Source organism: Stigmatopora argus, chromosome 13 (genome assembly GCF_051989625.1).
Source record: "Stigmatopora argus isolate UIUO_Sarg chromosome 13, RoL_Sarg_1.0, whole genome shotgun sequence".
NCBI classification, from domain to species: Eukaryota; Metazoa; Chordata; class Actinopteri; order Syngnathiformes; family Syngnathidae; genus Stigmatopora; species Stigmatopora argus.
The window spans coordinates 14,454,169-14,480,212 of NC_135399.1; the positions used below are offsets into that span (position 1 = coordinate 14,454,169).

The 26,044-nt window shown below is 38.5% G+C and overlaps 1 protein-coding gene and 1 long non-coding RNA gene across 5 annotated transcripts in view; one reads left to right on the top strand and one right to left on the bottom strand.

Annotated features, from left to right (window-relative positions):
* LOC144086817 (uncharacterized) lies at positions 1–25,712 on the top strand. 2 transcript variants are annotated; one of them, XR_013304580.1, is made up of 5 exons: positions 1–146; positions 1,882–2,022; positions 14,054–14,125; positions 22,445–22,569; positions 24,868–25,712. It is a non-coding gene; the product is annotated as an uncharacterized LOC144086817 (long non-coding RNA). The 2 variants fall into 2 exon arrangements; XR_013304579.1 differs by lacking the exon at positions 24,868–25,712 and having other exon boundaries at positions 22,445–23,332.
* Positions 21,965–26,044, bottom strand: part of klf12b (Kruppel like factor 12b) — a 58,592-nt gene continuing 54,512 nt past the window's right edge. For all 3 annotated transcript variants that reach the window (XM_077616947.1, XM_077616946.1, XM_077616948.1), the window contains 2 exons: positions 25,516–25,673; positions 21,965–24,448 (listed from right to left, as the gene is read on the bottom strand). In XM_077616947.1, the coding sequence (XP_077473073.1) occupies positions 24,267–24,448; positions 25,516–25,673 (340 nt within the window). In that variant the 3' untranslated portion in view covers positions 21,965–24,266. The remainder of the gene's footprint in view (positions 24,449–25,515; positions 25,674–26,044) is intronic.

Genomic DNA, 26,044 nt, shown 5'->3' on the forward strand with positions numbered 1-26,044 from the left:
ACCAGATCCTCATCAACTCCTCCCTACTGTTACACTTTCTTCCCTCTGCTTTAGTGGCAATTTGTTTGTATATATAATTTATGTTTTTTTGTAGTTTATTTGAAGTAACATTAGATATTTTCTACTGAAAACGAGACACATGCTTGGTAAGTCTAGACTAGACTAGTATCTGTTTCAAGTTTGGCCATTTTTACAGGCTTAAGGTCTGTCTAGTAATCACTCATGTTGTTAATATGTGAGCTAGTTGGGAACTGCTTAAGGGGAATGGCTACCAGCTTCATACTTGCTTTATATATAATAATTTTGCTCAAATTAAATACTGAATTACTGTTAATGAGTGTCAGTCATATATTTTCCGTGTATAAATAATTATGAACAATTTGGAAAACAGATGCACATCAATATACTGTGTTTCTTTATAAAATTCTCAGATTTCAAATGGTAACTTGTATGTACTACTTTTAGAACAGACCCGCAGGCTACTTATGTCATCCTTGGGGGCTACAATTTGGCCACGAGCACTGTGTTGGGGTCCGGATTTGTTGAGTAGAGTCCCTGGGGATTTCTTATTCTAGTCTTTAGTTGAAGATCTGAGAAACCCTGTGTTAAAAACTGGCAATATACCTAAAGTATACCAATATCTGACTTTCAAAGCACCTCTAATGTTTTCTGGACTACGACTGAAACAATAACAAAAGCAACGATTTGTCAAAATGTTATAGCGTTAAACTTTGCTCTGGCCTTTTTCACAGGGTATTGCTTTTTTAATCAAATTCCACAAGCACCTTTGAAGTAGGTTACTCATTGGAGAACTTGCACAAAGAATGCTTTTGTTGCTCTGACTTGGCATATTAAAACAGCGAGCAGATCTGTCTGCTGTTTTTTTTTTTGAGAACCAGGGCCATGTTTTCAAAGCAAGTAATACCAACATGCCCCCTAAAAAACGTATTAGCTTTATTAACATCGGATTTCGGGCGCCTACTGAATGGTAAGTATCATATACTTACATCACTCAATTCTACAAGCAAGCATAGTGATTGAAAAAAATGAAGTACGTCATCAGAAAATATTAAAAATAGGATATTTTAATAGTGCACTTTTGGCAATGCACTACACTAACAAAGCTAATGCCTTGTTATTTCACTTCCAATGTTATTGTTAATAATTTATCATTAGCAAAACAGCATTTTTCACTTATTCAAATTAGCCTTCAGTATAGTATTTTGATCAAAATAACAGAATACCTATCAGCTGCTCCACTATGATGTAAAAAAATTATGGCGTCGGAACAACTTTCCGCATAACACTTATTCACGTTTTTTTTCTGACAAATCAATTGAATATCATGGAAAACAAACTAAAACTCTGTCCGCCACAGCAATGTAACTACACAGATTTAAAAAGCCTACCTTCCACTATTGTGGTTCGGAAATCTGGTTTCCTGAGATGAGTTTTGTGCTTTTTGTGGGTTCTGTGGGTTATTGTTTTTTTTTAAATAGCTACTGAGGTTTAACTCAAGAAAACTGACAACATGTACCTAAAAAAAACTAGTTGTACACCTCATCAAACGACTAACTCAATATTCCCCACGTAGGTTGAACGTAGGAGCCATACGCGGCAACCTTTAACATTATGGTGAGCTCGACTTCTCTCCAAGGACGACGTGGCTAAAAAGACGATCAGCGAGCGAAAATTGATAGCGGTGATTTAATAAACATCCTTAAAATGATCCCCGTGACCCGGCAGGCGGCGCAGCGGCGGCTGGCACTTCTGCTAGGTTAAAGAATCAAGAGCGATGATTCATTTGAGTGACTGGGGTAGTTGAGTTTGATGGATCATCCCTAAAAGCATCATCGCTAATCTTCGGCTGCTCTTTTTTAGGTTATTCACAGATCAGTGAGTTTTCCGGCTAATCCCGGACCCGACCGCCGCTCCTGTCTGTGTACATGGTATTCATCACGTGCTGACAGGTGGAGTCCTTCAGACGACAAATAACCTTCAGCGAGAGGAGGCGCGCGAGCGGTAGGTGTGCAGTTATTTTGGATACATCGCATAGCGGCGCTGCGCGGGGAGATGTATGGCGTCCTTGTTGGCCGCGCCGAGATGGACCCCTTTCCGTTTCCGAGTGTAATCATTCTGAGCCTCAGCCATGCCTTCGACAACTCAATCAGACAGCTCTCTACCTGTAAAGTGGCTGGGCTGATTTGATTGCCATTTTTATTGGATCCGCCGCTCATAAATCAAAACCAATGGGGACGGTTCTACAGACGTGACCACTCGTCATTCGCCAGCAGCCTTGGAAACATTGTTTCGGAGGCCGCTCGGCTGTCGTCAGAGGTAAATCAGGGCTCGGGAAGTTTCTTCCCTCCATCGTGGTTAAATCATTCTGAAAATGGATGTCACGGCGACCGAGTGTTTTCACCTACCCCTTCAATAGAGTCCTATCAAGTGGTGACAATGTCAGCACTTTTACCCCCCACTTGGAAAAAAAAAAAGATCCACTCTTTGCGGTCTGCTTCAGCTGATAAGGGTAATTCCATGTTTAGGAATTGTCAAAGACTTTGAAGGTTCAAGTCTTGGCATGGCCTCTCTGTATGGAGAGACTATTACTCCTTTGGAGAATGTTTAAGTTCATTTGAATTCATAATTTGAAGTCGTTTAGATGGCATTCATTTCTATTACGCATCCTTCCATTTGAAATGAGTAAGGGTTTAAGTATTTAGGTAATTAGCGGTATTTCATCAAGCAGACCTTGGGTTACGTTTGATGGGTGGGACGTATCAATATCCAAACAAATTATATTTACAGTACATGTATGTGGAACAAAGAAGCCATCGTTTCATTTTAAACTAATTGCTGTTCAGGGTATCAGTATTGCATTTTTTATGACCGATTAAAGTACTGCAAGGTTTCTTTGGGTTGCTTTCAAAAATAGATATTATTCCCAATAACTAGAATAAGTGCTTGATCTTCAACTTTATACCACCAGAGTGCAATGACAATAATCGATTTCAATTCTAACATTTTGTATCTAATGATTTTTTGTTTAAAATTATCCTCCTTTATTGGCACAATGAAAACGGCGTCGAGTCATGGACTTTTTTTATCCACAAAGAAACAGGCCTTGTAGAGGCGAATAAACTCTCTTTTATACTCTCTTTGAAAGTCGAACTACATTGTTCATCATCGCTTAGCGCTGTCGTCTCAGCATTTGATTCAGTGGGAAAGTGAAGTCTATCATGTCCACCAGCGCTCTCCGTGGCAACATATTCTATTAGAACGCAGGTAGCTCATTTCCTCCCCCTGCACGGGTGAGCGAGACTGTGAACGAAAGTGATGTAAAATTAATTCCAACCTCTGAAATTTTGATCACGCCGAGGCTATTTTGGGTTTCTGGCGGTGACGAGTAATAAGAGGTTGTTGCTTCCTTACCTCGGGCCGGGGGGGCTCTTAGAATCATTGTCATTGGGCATAAATATCAGTTGATCTGTGGAAGGAAATTGGTCATGAGAGAAGCCATGAATGTAAGGAAGACATTACAGATAGAAGGAGGCGAGCGGTAAACAAGGCGGCCACGAGGAGTGCGGATGATTTGAATCAACAAGGGTGAACAGATATGGATACTCGGCGCATTAGCGTTAATAGGAATAGATTATGGAGGGATTTGGCGGAGTGACCTTCAGTGCACTAATTGAAATAGTATTCCGAGTCAGCAGTGGAGTAATCAACTTAAACACAGAATCATAAATCACCGTGAGTAGCGCTGTCACAACGCGGCCATTAGCTTCGTGTTTTTTCCCCCGGCAACCTCGCGAAAATGTTTGCCACGCCGCTCCGTGGGTTAATAGGAACAGAAATGGCATTTAGACTCTATTTGGATCAAGCCCACTGCGGGGTTGAAAGTTTGCTAATTTGCAGGTAATGGGAATTGATGTAGTGGACGGCGGTGGAGGACGGCAGCGGCGGTAGTGGCGGCGGCGGCGGCCGAGATAAAAGCCACATCATAACGCCGCTTGGTGACAGGCCGTCTTGCGAGCTTGACTAAGAGGTCCACTAGTGGCCAGATCTGTTATCAAGAAGGGATTAATCTTACAGGCTTTGTATGACCTTTCTGTTTTGTTATTCATTATAGCTGACAAAAGCGCAATACATTGTGTTTCCTGAGGACGAGTGCTTTCCCTTTCGCAGGTTATCTGTTGGAGGAAGGAAGTTGTATTTATGACTTTTAAGGACCTTTTTTTATTTATTAAATTGTTGAGTTTGTCATCAAATTTGAACACATTAACAATGGCTGGCGAGACTTAAAGTAAAGTGATTGATAGTCTCCACATTCGAACTATTCTAAGATAGAGTTGTAAAATCTAAAAGTTGCAAAAAACGGAGTTTCTGTACTGTGTAATTTTTTTTTTCAACGCTGGAAAGCTAGATGTGACCATCAATTCTGGTTGTGATGTCACAACCAAAAAAGTGGGCGTTCCAGGGTGCATTTTTTTGGGTGCATTAACTATGAAATGGGATAAAACAGCCTATTTTTAGTGCCAGATTTGCTTTCCATATGCGGTCATTAATATTTTTGGGCATAGATTTAATTTCATAGCATCTTCATTGATGTTAGCCCAATTAATATAAATCTCTACGTGTAAATTAACTCAATAAAAACATGTTAACTTGCCTAGCTTTAGTAAGTCGGTCTTCAATTATGGAAAATCGAAAGTAAAACTTTAACCCCAAAATATCTTCAAACTAAGCATGCGTTTCTACTTCATAACTACGCTCTTTATTGCAACATTTATCGTCGTCAAATGCCATTTTGAGTATTGGCACCGAGTGGACGGCGGCGACGTCTTCATCAATATCAACAACTTCTCTGGCGGTAAATAGCATTTTAATTGCGGCTAAAGAGTTGGAATTGGATACTAAACAGTCAGTTAGCGTCGACCAGACGTCTTTCACACAACAATACACAACGAACTTGTCACCAAGCTGATAAGAGGGCCGATCCCGTACGCTTACGTGGCATTAATCAAATAGCAAGTCTAATTAAAAGCGCTTTAAACAAAGCTTTTCTTCTAAATGTTGCTCAGGTATGGCCATAATTTTTGATCAGCCAAGCCTGCAAGACAAATAATTAGAAATGCCACAGCGGCCTGATGAGTGATGTCAGCATCTCAGAGTGACCTTCCCCTGCTAATTAATTTTCATTCCCGGGGAAAAAAAGGCCCCGTTGTTGCACATTATTAATTGAGTTCATGAAAAGATGCACCTGATTAATTTTTGTTGATAATACTTGTCATTCTGGAGGCCGTCAGTAATCATTTCAGGGGTTTTTCGTCTCTCTGTTTTAAAAAAGTTGATCTAAGTCATCTTTTTTGGAGATTAATTCATCCAAAGAAAACAAAACCTCTGTTGGCAAACTCTAATCATCTGCTTTATTTTTGCAATTTGTTTAATCACATATTATTACAGAACCTATTGGGAGACTAAAGGGAACATAATTAACTTTTGGTTCCTAAAAGTGTTTTTTTACCAGTGAAGATGAATTTCATTAATAAAAAAAATGAATCAATGAATTCATAAAAAGAGGCATTTTTTCATGGGCCTTTACATAAGATAATGGGTGAATTAAATACATTTAAAATTAATATACTTCAAAATGCTACTGAGTTTTTCATCATTACTTTTAACGAGATTTTAAAATATCAGTAATTTGTTCTCATTTGTATACAGCTTCTAATAACTACATTTTTTAGACCATCTTATTGCAATATTTCTCTCAAATATGTTGGCTTTATCATACTGATAATCCCATTTTTAAACACCTTTAATTTGTACAATATACATGGAATAGTTTTGTTCAATGAATTAAAAAGTATTTTTTTAAAATGAAGAGAAATACATTCGTATTATTTATTAAACTCTTTATATGTATTCTAATTGTATATTTATTTTTAAAACATTTATTATGATCAAGAGGCGTTTAATTTAAACATATTTGTTACCCTGCTATGCATAATCTAACAAGTTGCATCTATTGTTTAATCACATTGCAAATGCCTCTGCACTTTGTTTATTTTATTTCAAGACAGCAAAACCATTCCAATGTTTTACTTTTACATTCTTTCGCCTCAACAGTGATTTAAGTAACAAGAAACATAAACCGGTGTCACCATTGGAGAATCCGCCGTGCAAAAGCTAAAAAGTAGCGAGGGCTGAATAATGACAACTCATTTCAAATGGCCAAATAAAACCCTTTTTAATAAAAATGTACTAGTCTGCTGTTAAAAATGTGCAATTCAAGGAAAAATGTGTAGCTGTGCATCATGCCATTATCCAAAAAAGTCATTTTTCTTTACTATACCGTCTTAAAGTCAATGAGAGGTGCCCATTTTGACTGGGAGGATTGATCAATTGCAACTATTTGCAGGAATATGCTCATTTGGCTCTTTGGTTGCAAATATCTCGTCAATGCTTTAAGTAGCTCTATAATTTTGCATATGTTACAGTGGCATATAATTGTTTTCCCAGCTTTAAGCAAAAATCACCATGTTGTCGTTTTCACCATTGTATTGTTCTTAATGAATAGCGCTACTAAAGTCTGTTGTTGTGTGATAAGCTACAAAAAAAGGGAGGTGTTTCCCCAAATAGGACGAATTAGTGGAGAAAGCAATCTTTCAACAAAACGTATCATTTGCTCAAGCGTAATCGGCGCAATGCAAGCTGCCACGACTGAGCCGCCATGACTTCAGGCTTTAATGGCCGTCCTTTCCCATGGTGCACATTGTTCTTGACAGTGGGAAATGATGTGAAGAGCTGCTGCTGATCATTGTTGTGAAACTATTAAAAACATCTGTAATTACACTAGGCAAATTGTTGATTTTTTTTCTCCCCCACCCGCCCCTCCTCTTCTAGTGGTAGGAGTTGAGATGAATTAGGACTAATAAACAGGTCTTATGATTCCGTCTTTAATTGGAGGATCATTATATCTCTTCCATAGAGATGCCCCCACAGCTAAACCCATTCCGTGGTTTCAAACGGGACACAAAAAGAAAAGGCTTTAATGAATACTCCTGTGACTTCACACAAAGGGGAGATACATAATGTGTTTTTATCTTACGCATAGTTTCCAGTAATTGTTGGGCCGAGGTACCAGATCAATGCGGCTTCCTTTGGAAATAATTAAACGGAGGTTGAATTCAGGTTATGCTCGGCATAATGTGACATTTACTGCCGTTTTGCCAAATATCTGATCAATTTAGTGTTGCAATGAGATTAAAACAACCCTAAATTGCTCTTTGACCTATTCATTTATATGTATATATGTGAATATCTGCTTTATCTGTTTATATTGTGTATTGTTTAATAATACGGTTGTGTGTAGTTGATTGTTCTCGTAAAAAAAATGTTAAGTGGAATACATGGAAGTTTTTAAAACTTTTTTATATACTAGCATAATGCTGCTTGTTGTGTAAGTAAGGTCAGGGGGAAAAAAACAAACAGAAATCTTAAATACTTACATTTGATTGGCTAAAAAAAAATCCCATTTAAAAATGTCTGCTTAGAGCAATTTTGTCTACTTCCTGGAAATTTGCATTCATTATTTTTTTACCACTATTACACATTATAAATATAGAATTCATTTTTTCCTCCAAATTCTTAAGATAATTCTGATGGGATGCACTCACCTTGTGTTTGCTTTAACGACTTGAAAAGGCCTTTTATAGCACACAAATAAAGACTTAAGTACATTTTGGGTAAAGGCTGACAATGGGATCGTCTGAATAAAAAATAAACGCAATAAAAAAAATCATACGTGTCTCCTAGTGCAGCCTTAACTATAATCTTATAGGTGTTTTTTCTTATTTAAAGCTTAAGTAATGGAGGAAGCAGAGCAAATGTCCTGCACACAGGAAATGTTCCATTTGCTCCCATTAGTGCAGTTGATAGTCCAAAGAGAGATGCTCAGCTCTCAGACGTCGACCGTAAATGGCTGTGGAATCTCCACATGTTCCACGCCAAAGCTAACGGCTGAATAGTATACGATAGGTCACTTGTCAGGACGTGACAGTAAAGTGTTTGACATTGCGTGAGTTTGAACTAGAAGTCAAAAATATTTTTCTTCTCGCAATGTCAGCGAGGTTTTTAATTTTTTTTACTTTTTTTTTTTTTAAACACGTTGCATTTGACCTCCATGCTAATGGAGGAGCTCTTTCGTTATCTATTACTGACCAACGCGATCACCCTTGGACGGCTCGGAAACTAAAAAGTGCTGAAATGGTCGAAATGACGAGCGGAAGGATCTGCAGGTTTTTTGCATATCACACATCCACCGTGGCTTTAAGAGAAAAAAGGTGAAGGGGGTCAGCTCAATATGCATATCATTTGGCGTTACATTCCAAGTTTGGGTTTTAAGCTGCCAGATGAAAGGCCACTTTGAATAAATGTAATCTTTTTCTTTCACATTTGGTCATTTGCGAGGAGGAGTGCCGGGCAAAAAGTCTTTGTTCAGCACGCCGGATGTGCTGTTAGGGTTTCTTAATTCCGCTCCCTGTGAATTATTGTCCTCCTCCAACTCTCACAATGTGTAACCAATGTCAACTCGCTCAAATGTCGATCCGGAAGAACACAAAACTGCAGTAAACCTGTGCCTGTCAAAACCAAGTAATATAGCACATTGCTTGTTTATTTCTAGCAGGACACTTTCAGATTACATTTATATGATAATATAAATTCCATAGATGGATGATGACAAGGGCATAAACAAAGACTTTTTAAGCCATGCTTTTAAACCGCAGGTACATACATTGTGAAAATATACTTTAATATAAGAACGGTTATCATTGCATCATCATTGGCTATGCCAAAGGTGTTCAGACTTTTTTTCTGAGGGCCACCTTCAAATCACTTTAAATCCATGCACTTATTTGTTTAACAGACGATTGAAATCAGATTTTAAAAAATGATATATAGAGATAAAAATACGCAAACATATTATAGTTTTAGTTTACAGTCACTGGAGTTTTTTGTTCTTCTAAAATAAAGACGCATAAAGGAAAAAACACCTCACTCCTCCTAGCATATTTAATATACCACCCATATATATTAAATGGATATTTAATATACCCCATATATATTAAATGATGGAGAGGTATATTAAATGGAGGGGTATATTAAATGGGTATTTAATATACCCCCCTATATATTAAATGGGGGGTATATTAAATGGGTTTTTAATATACCCCCCTATATATTAAATGGGGGTATATTAAATGGGCATTTAATATACCCCCCATACATATTAAATGGGGGGTATATTAAATGGAGGGGTATATTAAATGGGTATTTAATATACCCCCCATATATATTAAATGGGGGATATATTAAATAGAGGGGTATATTAAATGGGGGGTATATTAAATGGGTATTTAATATACCCCCCATATTTATTAAATGGGGGGTATATGAAATGGAGGGGTATATAAAATGGGTATTTATATTAAAATGGGGGGTATATTAAATGGGTATTTAATACACCCCCCATATAATATTAAATGGGGGTATATTAAATGGGTATTTAATATACCCCCATATATATATTAAATGGGTATTTAATATACCCCCATATATATTAAATGGGGGGTATATTAAATGGGTATTTTACCAAAAACTTTAAAAATTAAATTTTACATTTAATCATTACATCAAAGACACTGGCTATTAGCTAGGATTTCAAATAAGCCACCCAAAAAGTTTTAGTGGAGTAGGGAGGTGGCTTGCTCACTTAGCCAAATTACTCGACCGCTATATGCTATCCATTCCTTTTTTTTTGGTCACTGCTTCTAAAAGTTTACAGGCCACCGTGCTGTCAAAAAACTTATTTGTCGAGCCATGCAAAAGCGCAAGGAATGGAGGGCAGCCAGTCAAAGGCGCGAAGACGCCATTCATCTGCTCACCTGTTCAAGGTGCGGCCCGTTGATGTTGTCCTCCTTTGGTGGGGAAACATATGTCCACAGCAGCTGTGCCACCGTCAATAGGCGGTGATTGTACGCTCGCTAACCGCATTCCCGGGAGCCAGGCCAAGTTTGAGCCGAGTGAGCTGTCCCATTTTTTGTCTTGGTGCTAGCTCTTTTTCCAACATTCCACCTGACAAATGAATCTCGGCGGAATTAGTGGCCATTCATTTCGGCCAAAACTGCACACGGGCTCCCTTTTTGTCGCAAAGCAACAGCTGGGATGCGGTTCCTCAAAGGACCGGGTTCAAAATGTCATTTTTGGTTCATCCCAAAGGTGGTAGATGGGGAGTAGGATCGAGACGGGTTCTGCAAAAAAGGGTCTTTGACCAATAATCGATGATAGAATGATAGAATAATAGAATGATAGAATGAATGATAGAATTCTGTCAGTATTCAAAAGTAACAAAGTATTGGGTTATTAGTAAGGTTAAGTATTGAAATTGAACAGAATAGAATGTGTACAATTTCAATAGTTGTGTATCTGTGTGTCTTAATCGTTTGTTTTCTACAGAATTCTATCAGTAAAATTCCATGTAAACTGGGCTTATTTTTTTAGTGCTGCGGATGGCGTTAGATGTCCAGTTCATTTCGACTAGGAATCCAAATGTATGTTTTTTAAGATTTCAAGTCTGCCACTATAATGTCAAGCCTAGTTAAATGAAGTGAATTCAATTGAATGCTTTTATTCTCATTATACGAGTATAATGAGATTTAAAGCTTCCCCACCAAGTGCACAAATAACAACAACAAACAACCAAATATACAGTTTCCTACACGCTTTCCAAACACCATCTCTACAATGACCCCCAACACCTGCGATAGTCGTTCACTCTCGCAGGAAGTCGGCGGCCTCTCGAGGGCCTCCGCAAAAGCCTCCCAAAAAATTCCGAGGCAGGCGCAAAATGGAATTTTCATTTCTGTCGTCCCCGTCGGGTCAACAAACAAACAATGAACACGCTCCTCCCGTCCTATCGCTGACCTCCATCCGAGTCGGCGCGAGGTCAAGCGAAGAGCCACGTCCCGAAATAAAAGCCATTCCGCCCCTTAAAAAACAAGCCGGTCGCACAATCGGCGCCTTAGCCTCATTGTTTAATTTTGAGCGGCTATCTTCGATATCTTCGCGACGGCTCTTATCTTTGACCTTCAGCTTGTTGCTTTGTCGTCCACCCCCGCCGCACCCCCGCCCTGCGCCGCGGCGACCTTCAGGGGGGGGCGCCATTACTCCCTGACCCATTTGACGATCCCCTCATGTGGAATGCGCATATGCCCGATGGCTCGGAGGGCTGGTGAGCGGCACAGTATGGGGTGAGGTGAAGTACTTGCAGAAATATGACTTGACACGCTTTATCAAATGGGGAAAGATGAAGACGAAACAGCTGCTGGTGCTGTCGTAAGCAATCTGGCCGCGATTGAATAAAAGTGTCAGGAAAAAGGGCCGCTTGATGGTCTTTTGTTCACCCCCCCGCCATCCAGCTTGATGTTAGTTTGAGCTGTCAGGAGGGAATCACAGCTGGGTGATTTATCAATACTTGAAGTGACCTTGCAGCCACGCGGCGTTGGCGCAGGAGTGAGTGTTTGTGGGGATTAAAGAGACACAAAGTGGGATATTTTCAACACGCTTGGCACACGTAGACAAAGACTTGGACCGGCTTGGAACCAAAACGCCGCTTCTCTTAAGAGTGGATTGTTCTTAGCGCTGTGATAAGAGCGGGTTTTTATTTATTCCCCGCTTCAGAGCTCTCTAAGCGCAGCCAGTAAATGTTGGGAGTCTTTTAACTAAAGTTGCTTTTGAACACTGAAACAGCTCTCTTGACTGCAAGGTGGAGCCCGCTATAAAGTTGACCTGTGTGTATTTTCTTTCTTTTCGGGGGGGGTAGCTCACTAATAAACATTAAGGACATATTGTTGGCACGTTACAATTATTATCGCAACGAAATTAAAAGTGGCGCAGTGTTTGGGTGGTTCACACGTCTGCCTCACAGTTCTGAAATCGAGGGGTCGATCCCTGAGTTTTTCCCTGGATAATTCGCTTTCCTTACAAAAACATGCTTGCCAAGCTGATTGGATGATCTAAATTGCCCTTAGATACGAATGTAAACGTGAATGGTCTCCTTGTGACTCTGCCTGGTGCCCTGAGATAGGCTCCAGCACGGTACTCGGACGTTTCGTCGAAAGACGTTTGGTCCCCGGACGTTTGGTCGACCGGACGTTTGGTAGAACGGACGTTTGGTAGAACCGACGTTTGGTAGAACCGACGTTTGGTAGAACGGACATTTGGTAGAACGGACGTTTGCTAGAACCGACGTTTGGTAGAACGGACGTTTGGTAGAACCGACGTTTGGTCGCCGGGTTGTTACTGTTGAAACCAGCTCTCAAAATTATAATAATGAGAGAGAGAGAGTGAGTTTAAAATCTAAATATCTAATATCAAAATATCAACAGTAAACTCTGTCATTATTTGACAGCGAGCGTACCCGGCGACCAAACGTCCGTTCTACCAAACGCCCGTTCTACCAAACGCCCGTTCTACCAAACGTCCGGTCGACCAAACGTCCGGTCGACCAAACGTCCGGTTGACCAAACGTCTTTCGACGAAACGTCCGGTCACGGGCCAGGGCACCCCCACGACCCTAAAAGAATGATGAATAACAATGTGCAATATCTTAGATTGTGAAATATTTTAGAATTTACCTTGCCTGGATGTGATTTTTATATTTTTACATTACGTAATGATGTTTTTTTAATGGGAAAACACACTTTGTGGAGTAGCACCACCAATTCCGTTCTACGCAGCTGTGTATGATGACAATAAAGGCATTAATTGATTGATTGATTGATGAATGAGTTAAATTTTGGGGGGAAAATGTCTATTCTACGCTACTGGGAGTTAAAAAGACAGCGAGTCAATTTTAGCGGCTGCGGCTGTGCGTTGCAGACTTAGTCCGTAGTGAATGAGCAGATGTTTTACAGCCGATCGGTGCAGTCTTTGCAGCCATAAACCCATCTGCGGAATGTGTTTTATGCAAATTAGCCGCGCATCTGCATAAATAAAGTTCCAATTAATACCTTTCTGCAAACCTCCGCACTCTTTTGTGCCGCACCGCCGTCGTAATTGCGTACAAGCAGGTAAAATATGAAAATCGATCTGGTGAAGGCGTCGCCCGCTTTTAATCGCAACATTCGGTCGCATTTTATGGATTTTCTTTTACATTTTAAACACCGCGCCGCTTGTCGGAAGCATTTTGACAAGCCGACACGGCTAACTATTGATGTCTCTTTAATTAAGAATGAGCTACAAACAATTTCAATCAGGGGTAACATTGGTGTAAAAGTCGCAGCGGGCAGCGTTTTTCGGTTACAGGGGAAATAAAAGCAAATCTGCTGCTACCGGTTGATTGGGAACTACTGAAGAGTAAAGTTTCTTGCGAGAACATTAAGGCGGCTTTATAGATCCCTTTGTTGTGAGGGTGCCAATGGAAGCTCATTAATTTCCCCGGGCTTTTTAATGGGGGAGCACTGAACATGTGGCACGAGTTGTCTTGCCGGGACCCTTATGTGTTGCGCACCTCTGCAGTTGGGACTCGGCGCGCTGCCTTTCAGTTGTAAAACCCTTGTCCCTTTTGCGAGCTAATCAAACGCTTACCACTACCAATTGATTTATGTGTGATTCTAATTAGGCCGCCTTTAAAATTCCATTTACGCCCGCCGCTACTTCGTGCAGTCCGCCGAGACGGTCGATGCGTTTTAGGCCTCTGCTAAACGCTACAAATATTTATTTACCCGCCTGGTGAGAACATGTCTGAGTCGGCGCTTCTTTGCCGAGTGTCGCCGTGTCCTTGGAGTTTGAAATGGAGGAACTTAAGCTCATTTTCAAGGCGTTAATCGCCGTGGTGGTGGAGAAAAACTTGTAAAACCGTGCAAAATTAAAGTACCAAAGCGTACCCTCAATCGACTTTAGGAAATAATGGAAAATGGCTGTAATCTGTCAATGGTCGCTATGCTTCTAAAGCCTTTATTTATTCAGAAAATTCTATTTTTTGCAGGAATTGCTCTCCAATGGATCTTCAAAAACCACCAAATCGAAACGCTTTGGACGTCCAACCGCGTTAATGACGGTAAGAACATAAGCCTACGCATTTTTGCACTGAAATTGAAGGCGATAGATGTCCAATCGTATTCGACTTGCAGCCGTTTGAACCTTGCCAGATCTCCCAATCAAAATAAATTGTGGTCAGATCAGCCACTGAGTTACCCCTACTTAAAAAGAAAATGAAATTTTCCAAAACCATTATAAATACCCAAGTCAAATCCTCTGTTTCTCAAATTAAACTAAAAAAATAACATGTCGACCCTTGCACCCTTTTCTCATTACGAAAGTGGCCCTTGGTGTAAAAAGTTTTTAACGCCCACACGCCCAAAAATCGCAGACTACATTTTACCACATACTCTGCACACACGGGGATTTCTCGTACGTGTACCGCTGCATTATTTCCGTCACCTCGCAAACATATCGTCATTTTCTAGCTAATGAATTTAGCAGCCTCAACACAGTCGGTCAGAGCCGCCATCTCGAAAATTAAATTACGTCCATAAGCATTAAAGCTTTGAAGCCGCATTTGGGCAGCCGGCGTGCATCCATTTGCTAAATTCTATCTAACAAAATTAAAAAAGAAAAAAAAAGCACAGACACCTATGGAAAATGGGCACTTAAAGGCAACCACTCCAAACACTCTGCTGACTAATGCATTTGTAATCATTCCTCTGATCAATGTTCACCGACGTACAATAAGATTAATCAGCCATATGCAAAGCAAAGGATCACCTTGAACAAGAAGTATCTTTATTATGCAGAAGTGCACGGCGGAGAATAGAAACACACACCCGCATTATTCCCTTTCATTCCCATGCACGGGTCACGCACGTCGGGGCGCGTTTGAGCTCTCCTCAGCTGTGTTGGGGCATCGGCGCCCCGCCATCCCAACGCTGAATAGCGGCTTGATTATTCCGAATCGAAAAGAATTTTGCAACAAGGCCGCTAATTCTTAGTACGGATGATTCTCTAGGGCTCGGGTAGCTTTTGAGCAGATGGACAGATTTCTCCGTACAATTAGCAGGCGCCATTAAAAATCCGCTTAAATCACCAGATTCAAGATTCAAGACTACAGTTTCATGTAAAGAAATTTACAGAGATTCAGCCGTCTGCTGGAAAATTGTAAATACATAGCGGATCCCTAAAGATGTGTCCTCCCCCTACGTGGGTTTTCTCCGGGTACTCCGTTTTCCTCCCACATCCCCGAAATATGCATGCTTAAGTTAATTGACCACTATAAACTGTCCCTAGCTATGAGTGTGAATGTGAATGGTCTCCTTGTTCCCTGTGATTGGCTGGCAACCAATTCAGGATGTCCCCCGCCTGCTGCCAATAGTTGGCCGGGATAGGCTCCAGCACCCCCTGCGGATCTCGTATAGATAAGAATGAATGAATATATCTGAGAGTAATGGGGATGACATCTCGTCAGTTTAATACTCCTAATCCCATTATTTACAAAATTTGAGGTTCTGGATTTTTTTTTTAAACTGATATTTGATATGAATATATATACATTTGAAAAATGTTTATTCAAATGTATAAATATGATATACTCTTGGACTCAAAGGTTCAAAACAAAGGTAAGTGGCAGTTTTCAACCAAGTTAGAGTTATTATTGTCCTTTTATTGACAGTTACAGATCATTGTGCAATATTGTAAGACTTTAATACAAAGTGATAAGATTCTTGATTGATTAATTATTTTTACTTGTCTAAAAAAAATAGGTACAGGGTCGATTGGTCACCGGTCTTTTGGTCGCCTGTTGTCGCGGTCGGGGCGACCAAAAGACCGCGACCAAAAGACCGGCGACCAAAAGACCGGCGACCAATCGACCCCACACGAAAAAATATAGGCATCGCTTGGAACAATCATATTGGATCCAAAGTCAAAAAGTCGGTATTGGAAGCCCTTAGTTAAAATATGCCGTAATCGACATTAATTTGAGCAAATCTGTCATTTCAAACGGCGGCCTGGTGAAAAGCGGCTAGCATGTCGACCTCACAGTTCAGGGGTCACGTGGGTCCTCACTGTGTGGAGTTTGCATGTTTGCCCTGGGGCTTGCATGGGTTTTCTCTGGGTAATCCGATTTCGTAATATCCAACACTTCCTCGTGAGAATAAGCGTTTCGTAAAAAGACCGAATGTCATTCTTGAAGTCCGTCTAACGCCGCTAAATCTTCCGTCGTGAGAGGAGACCCCGCTGGACCGAAATGAAGCGTTGAGTAACTATGTCCCGATCCGATTACAATAAACTGGGCGAGCAAACGATACAAGCGCACTGACACAAGCGTGTCAGTGCAGGAGTTAGAGAGCACTTTGTCCGGCAGAAGAATTTCTCCAGGCTGATAGTCTGAACAATGGGCGCGTTTGTCCGCGGAGGGGCACACCTGCTCGCGCGCAATGACTTGATCACGCCAGAACGGCGTAGCGTCCACTTCAAACGGACCACATTCTTCGGGCTAGATTAGAGCAAAATGATGTTTTCGGGGCGGCCTGTGCGGTGAAATCCGAGACGGCGGCGCGTTTCGACTTTTATGAAAGGCCAGCGGGGAGGATCAGATTAGAAGGCCAACAGCTATCATCTCTCGTCTTCTTGTCCGAGCCCGTAGAGAGCTTAAATTAAATGGCGGTAATAAATGTTGCCGAATGGCCGCCCATCAAAGGGAGAAATGCCGCGGAGAAACGGCAACACGGTTGGAGGATCACAAGGAACGTTCCAAATGGACTTGTTTTCATTTCAAACTCAATTATAATGCCGTGCTCCTGAAACAATTATATTGATGAATGCTGCCCGAGTTACTGTAATTAAATTATTCCATTTAATTAAGGAATTATAGGGAATTTCTCCCCGGAGAACCTACGCTAAACTCATCGGCTGTTTCCCAAACAGGAGCGGGCTAATGTTGTATGCTATGGAAATCATGCTTAATGAAAGAGTGTCATGCCGGATAAGTATGCGGTGGGCTTCTTGTAACGTTGCCAAATGAGAGATTAAATAAAAGTGAAGGAAATATATTGACTGCATTTTCAAGGACAAATATAGATCATTAAAAAAAACAACGTAACAGTAATTTAGTGTGAAAGGCTGGCGAGTCACATGTATAAAGCTTTACTTTTTTGTATTGGATGAGAAATTGATTGATGTGGCTGATTTAAAAAAAAAAAAGCCTACATATGTCAATGGGAAAACACTGAAGCAAAAAAACATCCAAATATGAAACTGTTGTAGGATCCTCATGATCAAATCATATAAAAGTGTATTCCACTTTTTTAGTCACTTGGAAAAATGAAAAGACTTTCAACTGACTATTGCTCTCTGGTGGTCACATTGGGATGATGCAAATGTTAAAGCCAATTGCAGGGCACAGTGAGACAAAAAAACCCAATCATTCTTAAAATAAGAGACAAAAATTGAAAAACATTTTTTCTAAAAGAAAAAAATATCTATATATCTATATGTGTGTGCATATATAAATATATATGTATGTATGTATATATATGTATATATATATATATATGTAAAAATATATGTGTATATATATACACGTGTATATATGCATATATACACATATACATATATATATGCATATACACATACATATATATGCATATACACATATACATATATATATATATATATATGCATATACGCATATACACATACATATATATGATGATATATATATCATATAGATATAGAATTTTTTTTTCTTTTAGAAAAAATGTTTCCATTTTTGTCTCTTATTTTAAGAATGGGCAACATGCCTCCTTATAAAATATTATCATTAGCAACGATGATAAAACCATATACCACATGATAGCACTGTTTTTCTTCAAACCTTGATTTCTGTTTTTTTACTTTTATTTTTCATTTCGATGAATTTGGACGCTCATTTATGATATAGCTGAAATTCAGTTGCAGTAAAATCTGGTTAAAAGTTATTAGTTACAAATTGCCACATTTTGGGGGGTAGCAAATCATATCCCAACATCACAAGCATGTTTTTTTAAGCCACTCTCCAAACAGCATGAAAGCATCGTTTCCTTGATTTGTCTTCAAAAAGCAATTTCAAAGTGGTTATTTTTTCTCCACTTAGCACCTGGCAGCCTGAACATCTGCCAAACGGTTTTAAGTGACTTCAAGCTCTTTTCAAAGTGCTTTTTTTGTATACATATATTTTTTAAATTAATTAATAAGCCGCAAACAAAGTTATTTCCCTCATTTCCATATCCAAGGCGCCAACATTTTCCAACCAAAGCATAAAATCGCATTACATATAAAATGCAATTTTATTAACCTTCATGCCTCCATTCATATTAATATACATTTATACGTGTCAACTTATTGGAATTTCACAGCTCCATCCATTTGGGAAAAAAAAGAAAAGAAAAAGAAATACAGAATAAGTAGAAGAAGAAGACAAAGCACAGACTGGATAGGCTACTTAAAACAACTTTGAGGAACAAATTAGAAGCAACACAAAAAAAATGGGCACCATGTTTTTTATAAAGATTTGACCCCCGACCCCCCCAAAAAATTGCGTTATTCTTTGAGCGAAAATCTCCCTTTTGAAGCAGTTTGCTGAGCGGCATCACATTTTTTTTATGACATAAAGATCGCAAATAAGATTGAAAGATATTTACACTACACTCACTTTACATAAATACAACCATTTACTGCACAAAATATCTGCAAATTGAAACACAGTCGCTGGCTTCACTATTCTTCCGAACGTACACAATCAGAAAAAAAGTACATTAAAAGTAAAGTAGACATCAAAATGATGTTTTGATTCCTAGAAAAAAAGGCATTGATCGTTGAGAAGGATTTGTTTTGTTTTTCTATGAATTGATGAAACTGCAGAATTAAGTTGAATTACTGCTCTTTTTGGAGGAAAATGTGCAATGGACGATTTGTTATGTCAGGCTCATAGTTTTTTTGTAAAAAATAATACAGGCATCGATCAATGATTTGGATTCGTTGTTATGTTATTTGCTTAATTGCACTGTACAATTAACTGTTTTTTTAAAGAAAATTTGTGACGTCAGAGAATCAAACTGCTTTCTTTTGCCCAAAAAGCAAAAAAAAAAGGCTTTGTTGATTTGGATTACATTTTATTTGTTTTGCTTATAATTGCACTCCAGTTAAAATGAACTTTTTTTAAAGAAAATTTGTGATGTTGGTGACTCAAACTGAACTTTTTTTGTCCCAAAAAGTTTTAAAAAAAGGCATCAATTAATTATTTGGAATCCATGTTCTATTTTTTGCTTAATTGCACTGCACAATTAAGTTGAATTGTTTTTTTCTCCTAAAATTTGCAATGGACAATTTGTGATTTTAGTGACTCAAAAAATAGAGAAAAAAGGCATCGATACACAAGTAAGATTTAACGTTATGTTTGTTTGTTTTTCGCTAAAACCACCCGATTAGGTTGAAATGTGCGACGGGCAATTTGACATGTTGACGAGCGGACGCCACAAACGTAAAGATTGGCTTTTAATCAAAGTTGGCAGGCGGATCTTGCATACCATTTCTGTGCTTTCTATATTGTTACCATAAAAACCATTGCGTCTCGTGAAAATGCTGCACTGAGCACTAATGTAAGATGAGGCACTATTCATGAACATTATTATTAGTGTTAATATTATTGCATAATTTTGACCCTGGTTACCGTTACAAAATTATGCTTTAAAAAGATATTGAACAGATCATACAACATACCCTGTCTAATCAGGACACCATTTTTTTCAGCATTTGGGTATGATATAACAAATTCATAGACTGATTGGGAATTATGTGCATCTACGCATATATAAAAATGATATACAACAGAGACTTCACTTAATATTTTCAGGTCGGAACATCATTTTATGTTTTTCAAGAAAACAATACTTTATCCAATATTGTTATAGTTGTGGTTAATTTTTTTTTTCAAGTTACTCCAAAAAATGTCAATTTTTTAAATGTGAAATTTACTTTACCTCAAATTATCACAGTAAAAATGTAATGTTAAATTTTAAACATGATATTGAGCAAATTGAAAATCCTGGAAAGTATTTTGTTTAATTGATCATCCCACCTTCTTAAAATAATCGCTTAAGTCATTCTACTTCCCCCCCATATTTTTCGCAAAAACAAATTATATTGATCAACTTCTTATCAATATATAATTGCGTATCAATGGCGTTTTAAAAGATGTGCTGGGGTCCTTCAGTTTGACCGTCAAATATTCGACACACATGAAATGTAATTAACGTTAGAACATATTAACATGTCGAACAAAAATGTGTACCATGTCACAATCCTGCAACCAAAAAAAACAAGTTTTCTTTTCATTTAAGTGAGGAAATGAAATTATGTGGAGCAGGAAAAACATGTCGCAGCAGATTGAGTAGTTTTGTGCTAAACTATCAAACAGGTTTAAAAAATCTGTTCCTTCATCTGAAGCATTGCAAGTTTTGCAAATAGCAAAAATATGAAGTTGCTCACTTAAAATATGCAATTGTGTGGTTGTAAAAATACTCCAAAAACTGATGAATTATATAAACATTTGGCTGAACTAAATAGCAAATAGAGAGGACCACTTTGACAATGATATATTGATAGAATTTTGAAAAATAAGTTGTCATGGGGGAAAGTTGGACCTAAAAATATGAAATAAAATCAACATTGTTTTGGGTGTGTAGTGACTAAAACAAACAAAGAAATCATGATTAACTGTGTACCCCAAATGAATCATTAAAAAAAACACATTTGTATGAATCCTGCATCTCAAATCAGAGTCCTCTTTATCCAACATCAACTGTATATATGTATACATATATATATATATATACATATATAGACATATACATATATATACATATACGTATACATATTACATATATACATACATATATACATATATAAATCTACATATGTTAAAATCATCATTACATATATTACAATATTTTGTACACAAAGAAACGTAATAGAATCGTGTTGAAGTAACCCTCAATCATAAAATATATGTATATATATTATATGGATCATAAAATGAGTATTTTTGTTATAAATTGACATCTTTGATCAAATTCACTTGGGGGAAAAAAGATACTAATGATGAACAAACAAGGTGCTGATATTATGTCATGAACACAGACTGATATGTGCACAAATTATTTACAGAACATAAATAAAGTGAACATCTGATGGGGTTAAAAATATGTATTCAAGGGTGGATGTGGATTTTCAAGGTGCTGCTGTTAAATATACAGTACAGATTCTGTATATATATAATATATATTATAAGGATGTGCCAAATATCTGACCACATTTCGTGGGCCAATAATTTTGACAATTTTTGTTGGAATGACCTCAAATTTTTGTGTGTAACGTTTGGCATTTCGATCTTTTCAGGTTAAGAAATGCCGTTTGCTTGTTCACAAATTTTGCTAAGAAGGCACCAACTTCAAAACAAATTAGGACATGGCAGCAAATCAGAATCTCCAGCCCTTTTCTTGACATTTTTGGTGCCAAGTGCTAATTTGTTTTGTAGTTGTTGCCTTCTTTGCAAAATGTGTGAAGGCATGCTGCACAGTCTTCAGTGACTGAGTGCAAGCATACTCTAACACGCAAAATTTCTTTTCAGGTGAACGGCATTTCTTAACCTGAAAAGATAGAAATGCCAAACGTTACACGCAAAAATTTTAAACGTTTCTACATAAGTTGTGATAAGTTGAGGCCATTCCAATGAAAATTCTCAAAAGGATTGGCCTACGAAATGGGGTCAAACATTTTGGAACACCCTGTATAGATATAAAACTCACTGTTTCCTTTGTACTGGCTTGGCTCCAAAAAATGCATTTCACTATGAAAGAATAGGGAGATTTATCATTTTATTTGATCATTTCATCATTATTGAACCACTTATCCTCACAAGGGTTGCGGGGGGTGCTGGAGCCTACCCCACCAGGCGGGGGACACCCTAAATTGGTGGCTAGCCAATTGCAGGGCAGAATGAGACAAACAACCAATCATAGCTAGGGGCAATTTAGCCTACAATTATTCTAGCGTGCATGTTTTAGGGATGTGGGAGGAAACCGGAGTACCCGGAGAAAACCCACACAAGCCTGGGGAGAACATGCCGACTCTACACAGTGAGGACCCACCAGAGGTCGAACTCTCGACCCCTGAACTGTGAGGCGGACGCCCTAACCACGCGGCTACAGGGCTGTCATTTTATAATCATTTATAATTCAAAAGGAGAAAATGAATCTGGAGTGAAAACAAGTGGGAATTATTGAAAGATGAATACACATACAATGATGAGATTATTACTAATGGTGATTTTTTTATTTTATAGGCTCTATTGTTCAATACCACGGACAAAAGAATTGAAGAGGATGGGATCATTAAATACAGTGGAAATGTTAATTTTGAACACTCCAAATTGTGCAAACGGAGCACCGTTTTTCAACAAAGTGTCGAGTAAGTAAAAATGCTTTATTATGAAATGTTTGACACGACAGGCAAAATGTCATCAAACCTCGCCAGACCTAAGCTGAGCGCACACACTCGACGTTTCTTTGGTTTTTAATGTTTTCTAAAACCCTAACAGTCTAAAAAAAATCCATTATATATGTACATTCTAAGTTACATTTTTATTTTCTTGTCTTAATTGTACGTATCTGTTTTATTTAAGTGATTTTTATTTATTTTTATCGCTTCCTTTCAATCCCAAATTGTGTTTATTATGATGATTGTTTATTTTGATCAATATTTTATTATAGCAGGAACGAGATTTAATTTTTTTCTTTTTTTATATGACTAGAGTTAAAATAGGGCTATAAGACAGAAAAGAAAAAAAGTAGCAACATATAAAGTTACTAAATGTTAAAAAAAAAAAAAAATCAGCAAACCGATATTCATTATTATTATTGATACGCTCAAACATTGCAATATCTTCATAGTGGTTTAAAAATGGAGGCTTAAGTTACCTATACCACCACCAACACAGTTACTAAAAAGTTTGTGGGGGGTAACAAACTCATTCTTATAAGAATAAATTTGACATTCCACTGTATTTAATCAATCATTTTAATTTGTGCTGTATAGTCCCAACGCTTTAGTCCATTTCATGTATGCAAATGAGCATTGAAATGCAGAGCAAAAGTACTTGATTACAATTCGGTCAAAGTAATTTTTCCGCCGTTTTGGGCAAAATAAAATGACATCAATCGCCCGCTCACAATATATTGCTCTTCCATTTGTGTGTCTGTGTGTGTTTGTGTTTTTGCCACCAATTTTGTAACACTTCAGCCATTTTAAAGTCAAGTGCTGCCGTGCAAAAAAAAAAGACAATTTCAAACCCGGCTGAGAGAAGAAGTAAGAAAAGTAAAGTCCTTAACGTGATTGTTTGCAAAGTTCTCTGTACACGACGAAGCGTTTAATACGAGCGATGAAACCTCCAAAAAACATTGAACCCACAAGACTGATAATAACAATAATAAACATTTGTCCGATGTTTTTTTTTTGTTTCTCGCATATTCCGAATGGCCCTGGGAGGATGAAAATAGCAACAGGATAGGAAAAAAAGGCTATTTTAAGAAAGTGTTGTCTATATACTGTTGTAATTGTTAAGGTTGCACTTAATCTGATTGCTTCATCACGGCACACAAATCCGAACAAAGAGGCTCCGGAATTATTATTTTTTTGTCAAACGATATTTCCCATCAAGCCCACCCAAAACATGGCTTTCGAGTCACTGAGATGCGGCGTTCAAAGTCAAAAGGAAAATATCTGTGATCAAGTGGCGCCCCCTGTTGCCAATACGGATCTGCTTCTGAAGAGCCGGCGTCATTGACAAGTGGGCAGAAAAAAAAGGGAGAAGTATCCGCACTCTGGGGTCTTTCACATTATAAAGCCAAAAAAAAGAGCGATCATCCACCCCCCCCCCCCGTCGTCCCATGTTAAAAATTTCCAAACAGTGCTTGTAAAAGACAATAAAAGATCCTGACCGTCCGTCTATTCCTTGGAGGAGGATCCTCACCTGACCCTGTTTCTTTCTTTTCTGCCGCCATCTTCTTCGTCCCATGCGTTCAGTCCAGCTGAAGAACGATTCCCGGGGAGATCCGGCTCCCCCGCGCGTGGCGGTGGTGGTGGTGGTATCCGATTTCAAACTGGTTTCACACCAGCATGTGTCGGCGCCGGTGCAGGGCTAAGTGGTCCGAGCGAGAGAAGCTGCGGTCGCAGTCCGCGCACTTGAAGGGCTTGACGCCCGTGTGCTTCCGATAATGGCGGGTCAGCTCGTCAGACCGGGCGAACTTCCACGTGCAACCGTCCCAGGTGCATTTGTAAGGCTTTTCTCCTGGCAAAAATACAGACAAAATCATGGAGTTAACGACATATTATTTAACGATGCTGTTAGGTCATTTGAATCATTTTTTTTAAATCCAGTGCTACTTCTACTTACAAATGCTTCTTCATACAAAAGGCTTTGATGGGAAACCTTTTGTTCCAAGATACGAAAAACAGTCCAAGGTACAAAACATCAAACGACATAAAATAGAAATGCATTTCCTGGGATGGGATGGCGCCATCCCAATCCAAAAATGGCCACAACAGCAGAGAATGACAGCGACCCTACGACCACCCCATTGAAACATGTTTTTTTTTCCTCTTTTTTTGCATACATACATTTGCATACACATTTATCTCATACGATGTATTAATTATTTATTTATCATTACTATATATTGATTATCTATGTGTTTGTTTGTTGTTGAGTCCATAGACTCAGCGATAGTCAACTTGGCGCTGAACGTCTCCAAAACCATGGAACTCGTCCTGGATTTCAGACGGAACAAGGTTGCTCTACTACGCTGATCTCACTAATTTATTTATTTCATATTTATTGATTATTTATTTGTCTGTTTGTTGTTGTTATTTTTTGCACTATGTGGTGAGAGCTTTAAATCTCATTATACTTACTATAACTATACTATAATGACAATAAAAGAATTCAATTCAATTAGTGCGACCCTATGACCCCATTGGAACGTTTTTTCCCCTTTTTTGCATACGTACATTTTGCATACAGAATTTGTATACTTTTATCATTTTTAAACCGTATTTGGGGTAGTATTAGAGATTGTTGCACACATTATGCTAACTCAGTGGAAAATATGCTTCTACTTAAGAAAAATCCAAGTGACAAAATCACTAGTGGAAGCAATTCCTTTCGTAAGTAGAGGCACCACTATACATGAAATGTGTTTGAAAATAAGAGCTGGAAATATGGGCTAAATCTCTTTTGATCTGATTTCTGAAGTTTTCTAATGACACAATATTGCCAGTAGCACAGTATATTCTTAATATGTTTCGGTGAAGATAAGTTAACTTATGTCCTGCAAGGTTATGCTGAAAGCTACTGACCTGTGTGTGTCCTCCGATGTGCTTTTAAATGGGAGCTTTTGGTGTAAACCTTATTGCAGCCCTCAAAGTCGCAACGGTGGATTCTCCGTTTTTTGGAATCCGGCGACTCCGACCTCCGGGGGCGCCGAATGCTTTCAATACTGAACGGTGACATTGAACTGTAAAAGAAAAAAAATGTCAAGGACATTTTATTTTTTGCATCATGTATAGAGGAATAGCTGTTAAGTAGCTACACATTTTGTACATGTACCAGGACTATCTCAATGAAATACTTCAAATGTTCAATGAGGGCAGCAGATGGCAGCACAAGCTTGTTTTGAAATAAAAGATAAATGACGTCTCACTATTTTAGTGCTCACTTGCATACACATGCATGCATTGTGCATTTCCAGGGGCCTCAAAGCCTATGGAGAAAAAAAACCTTCTTATACGGAGTAGAAATTATAGTAAAGGTGAGAAGAGGTGACACATTAAAATAAAATAAGTTCTCTACAGTGTACAGTGTTCACTTGTACAGTGAAAAAAACCT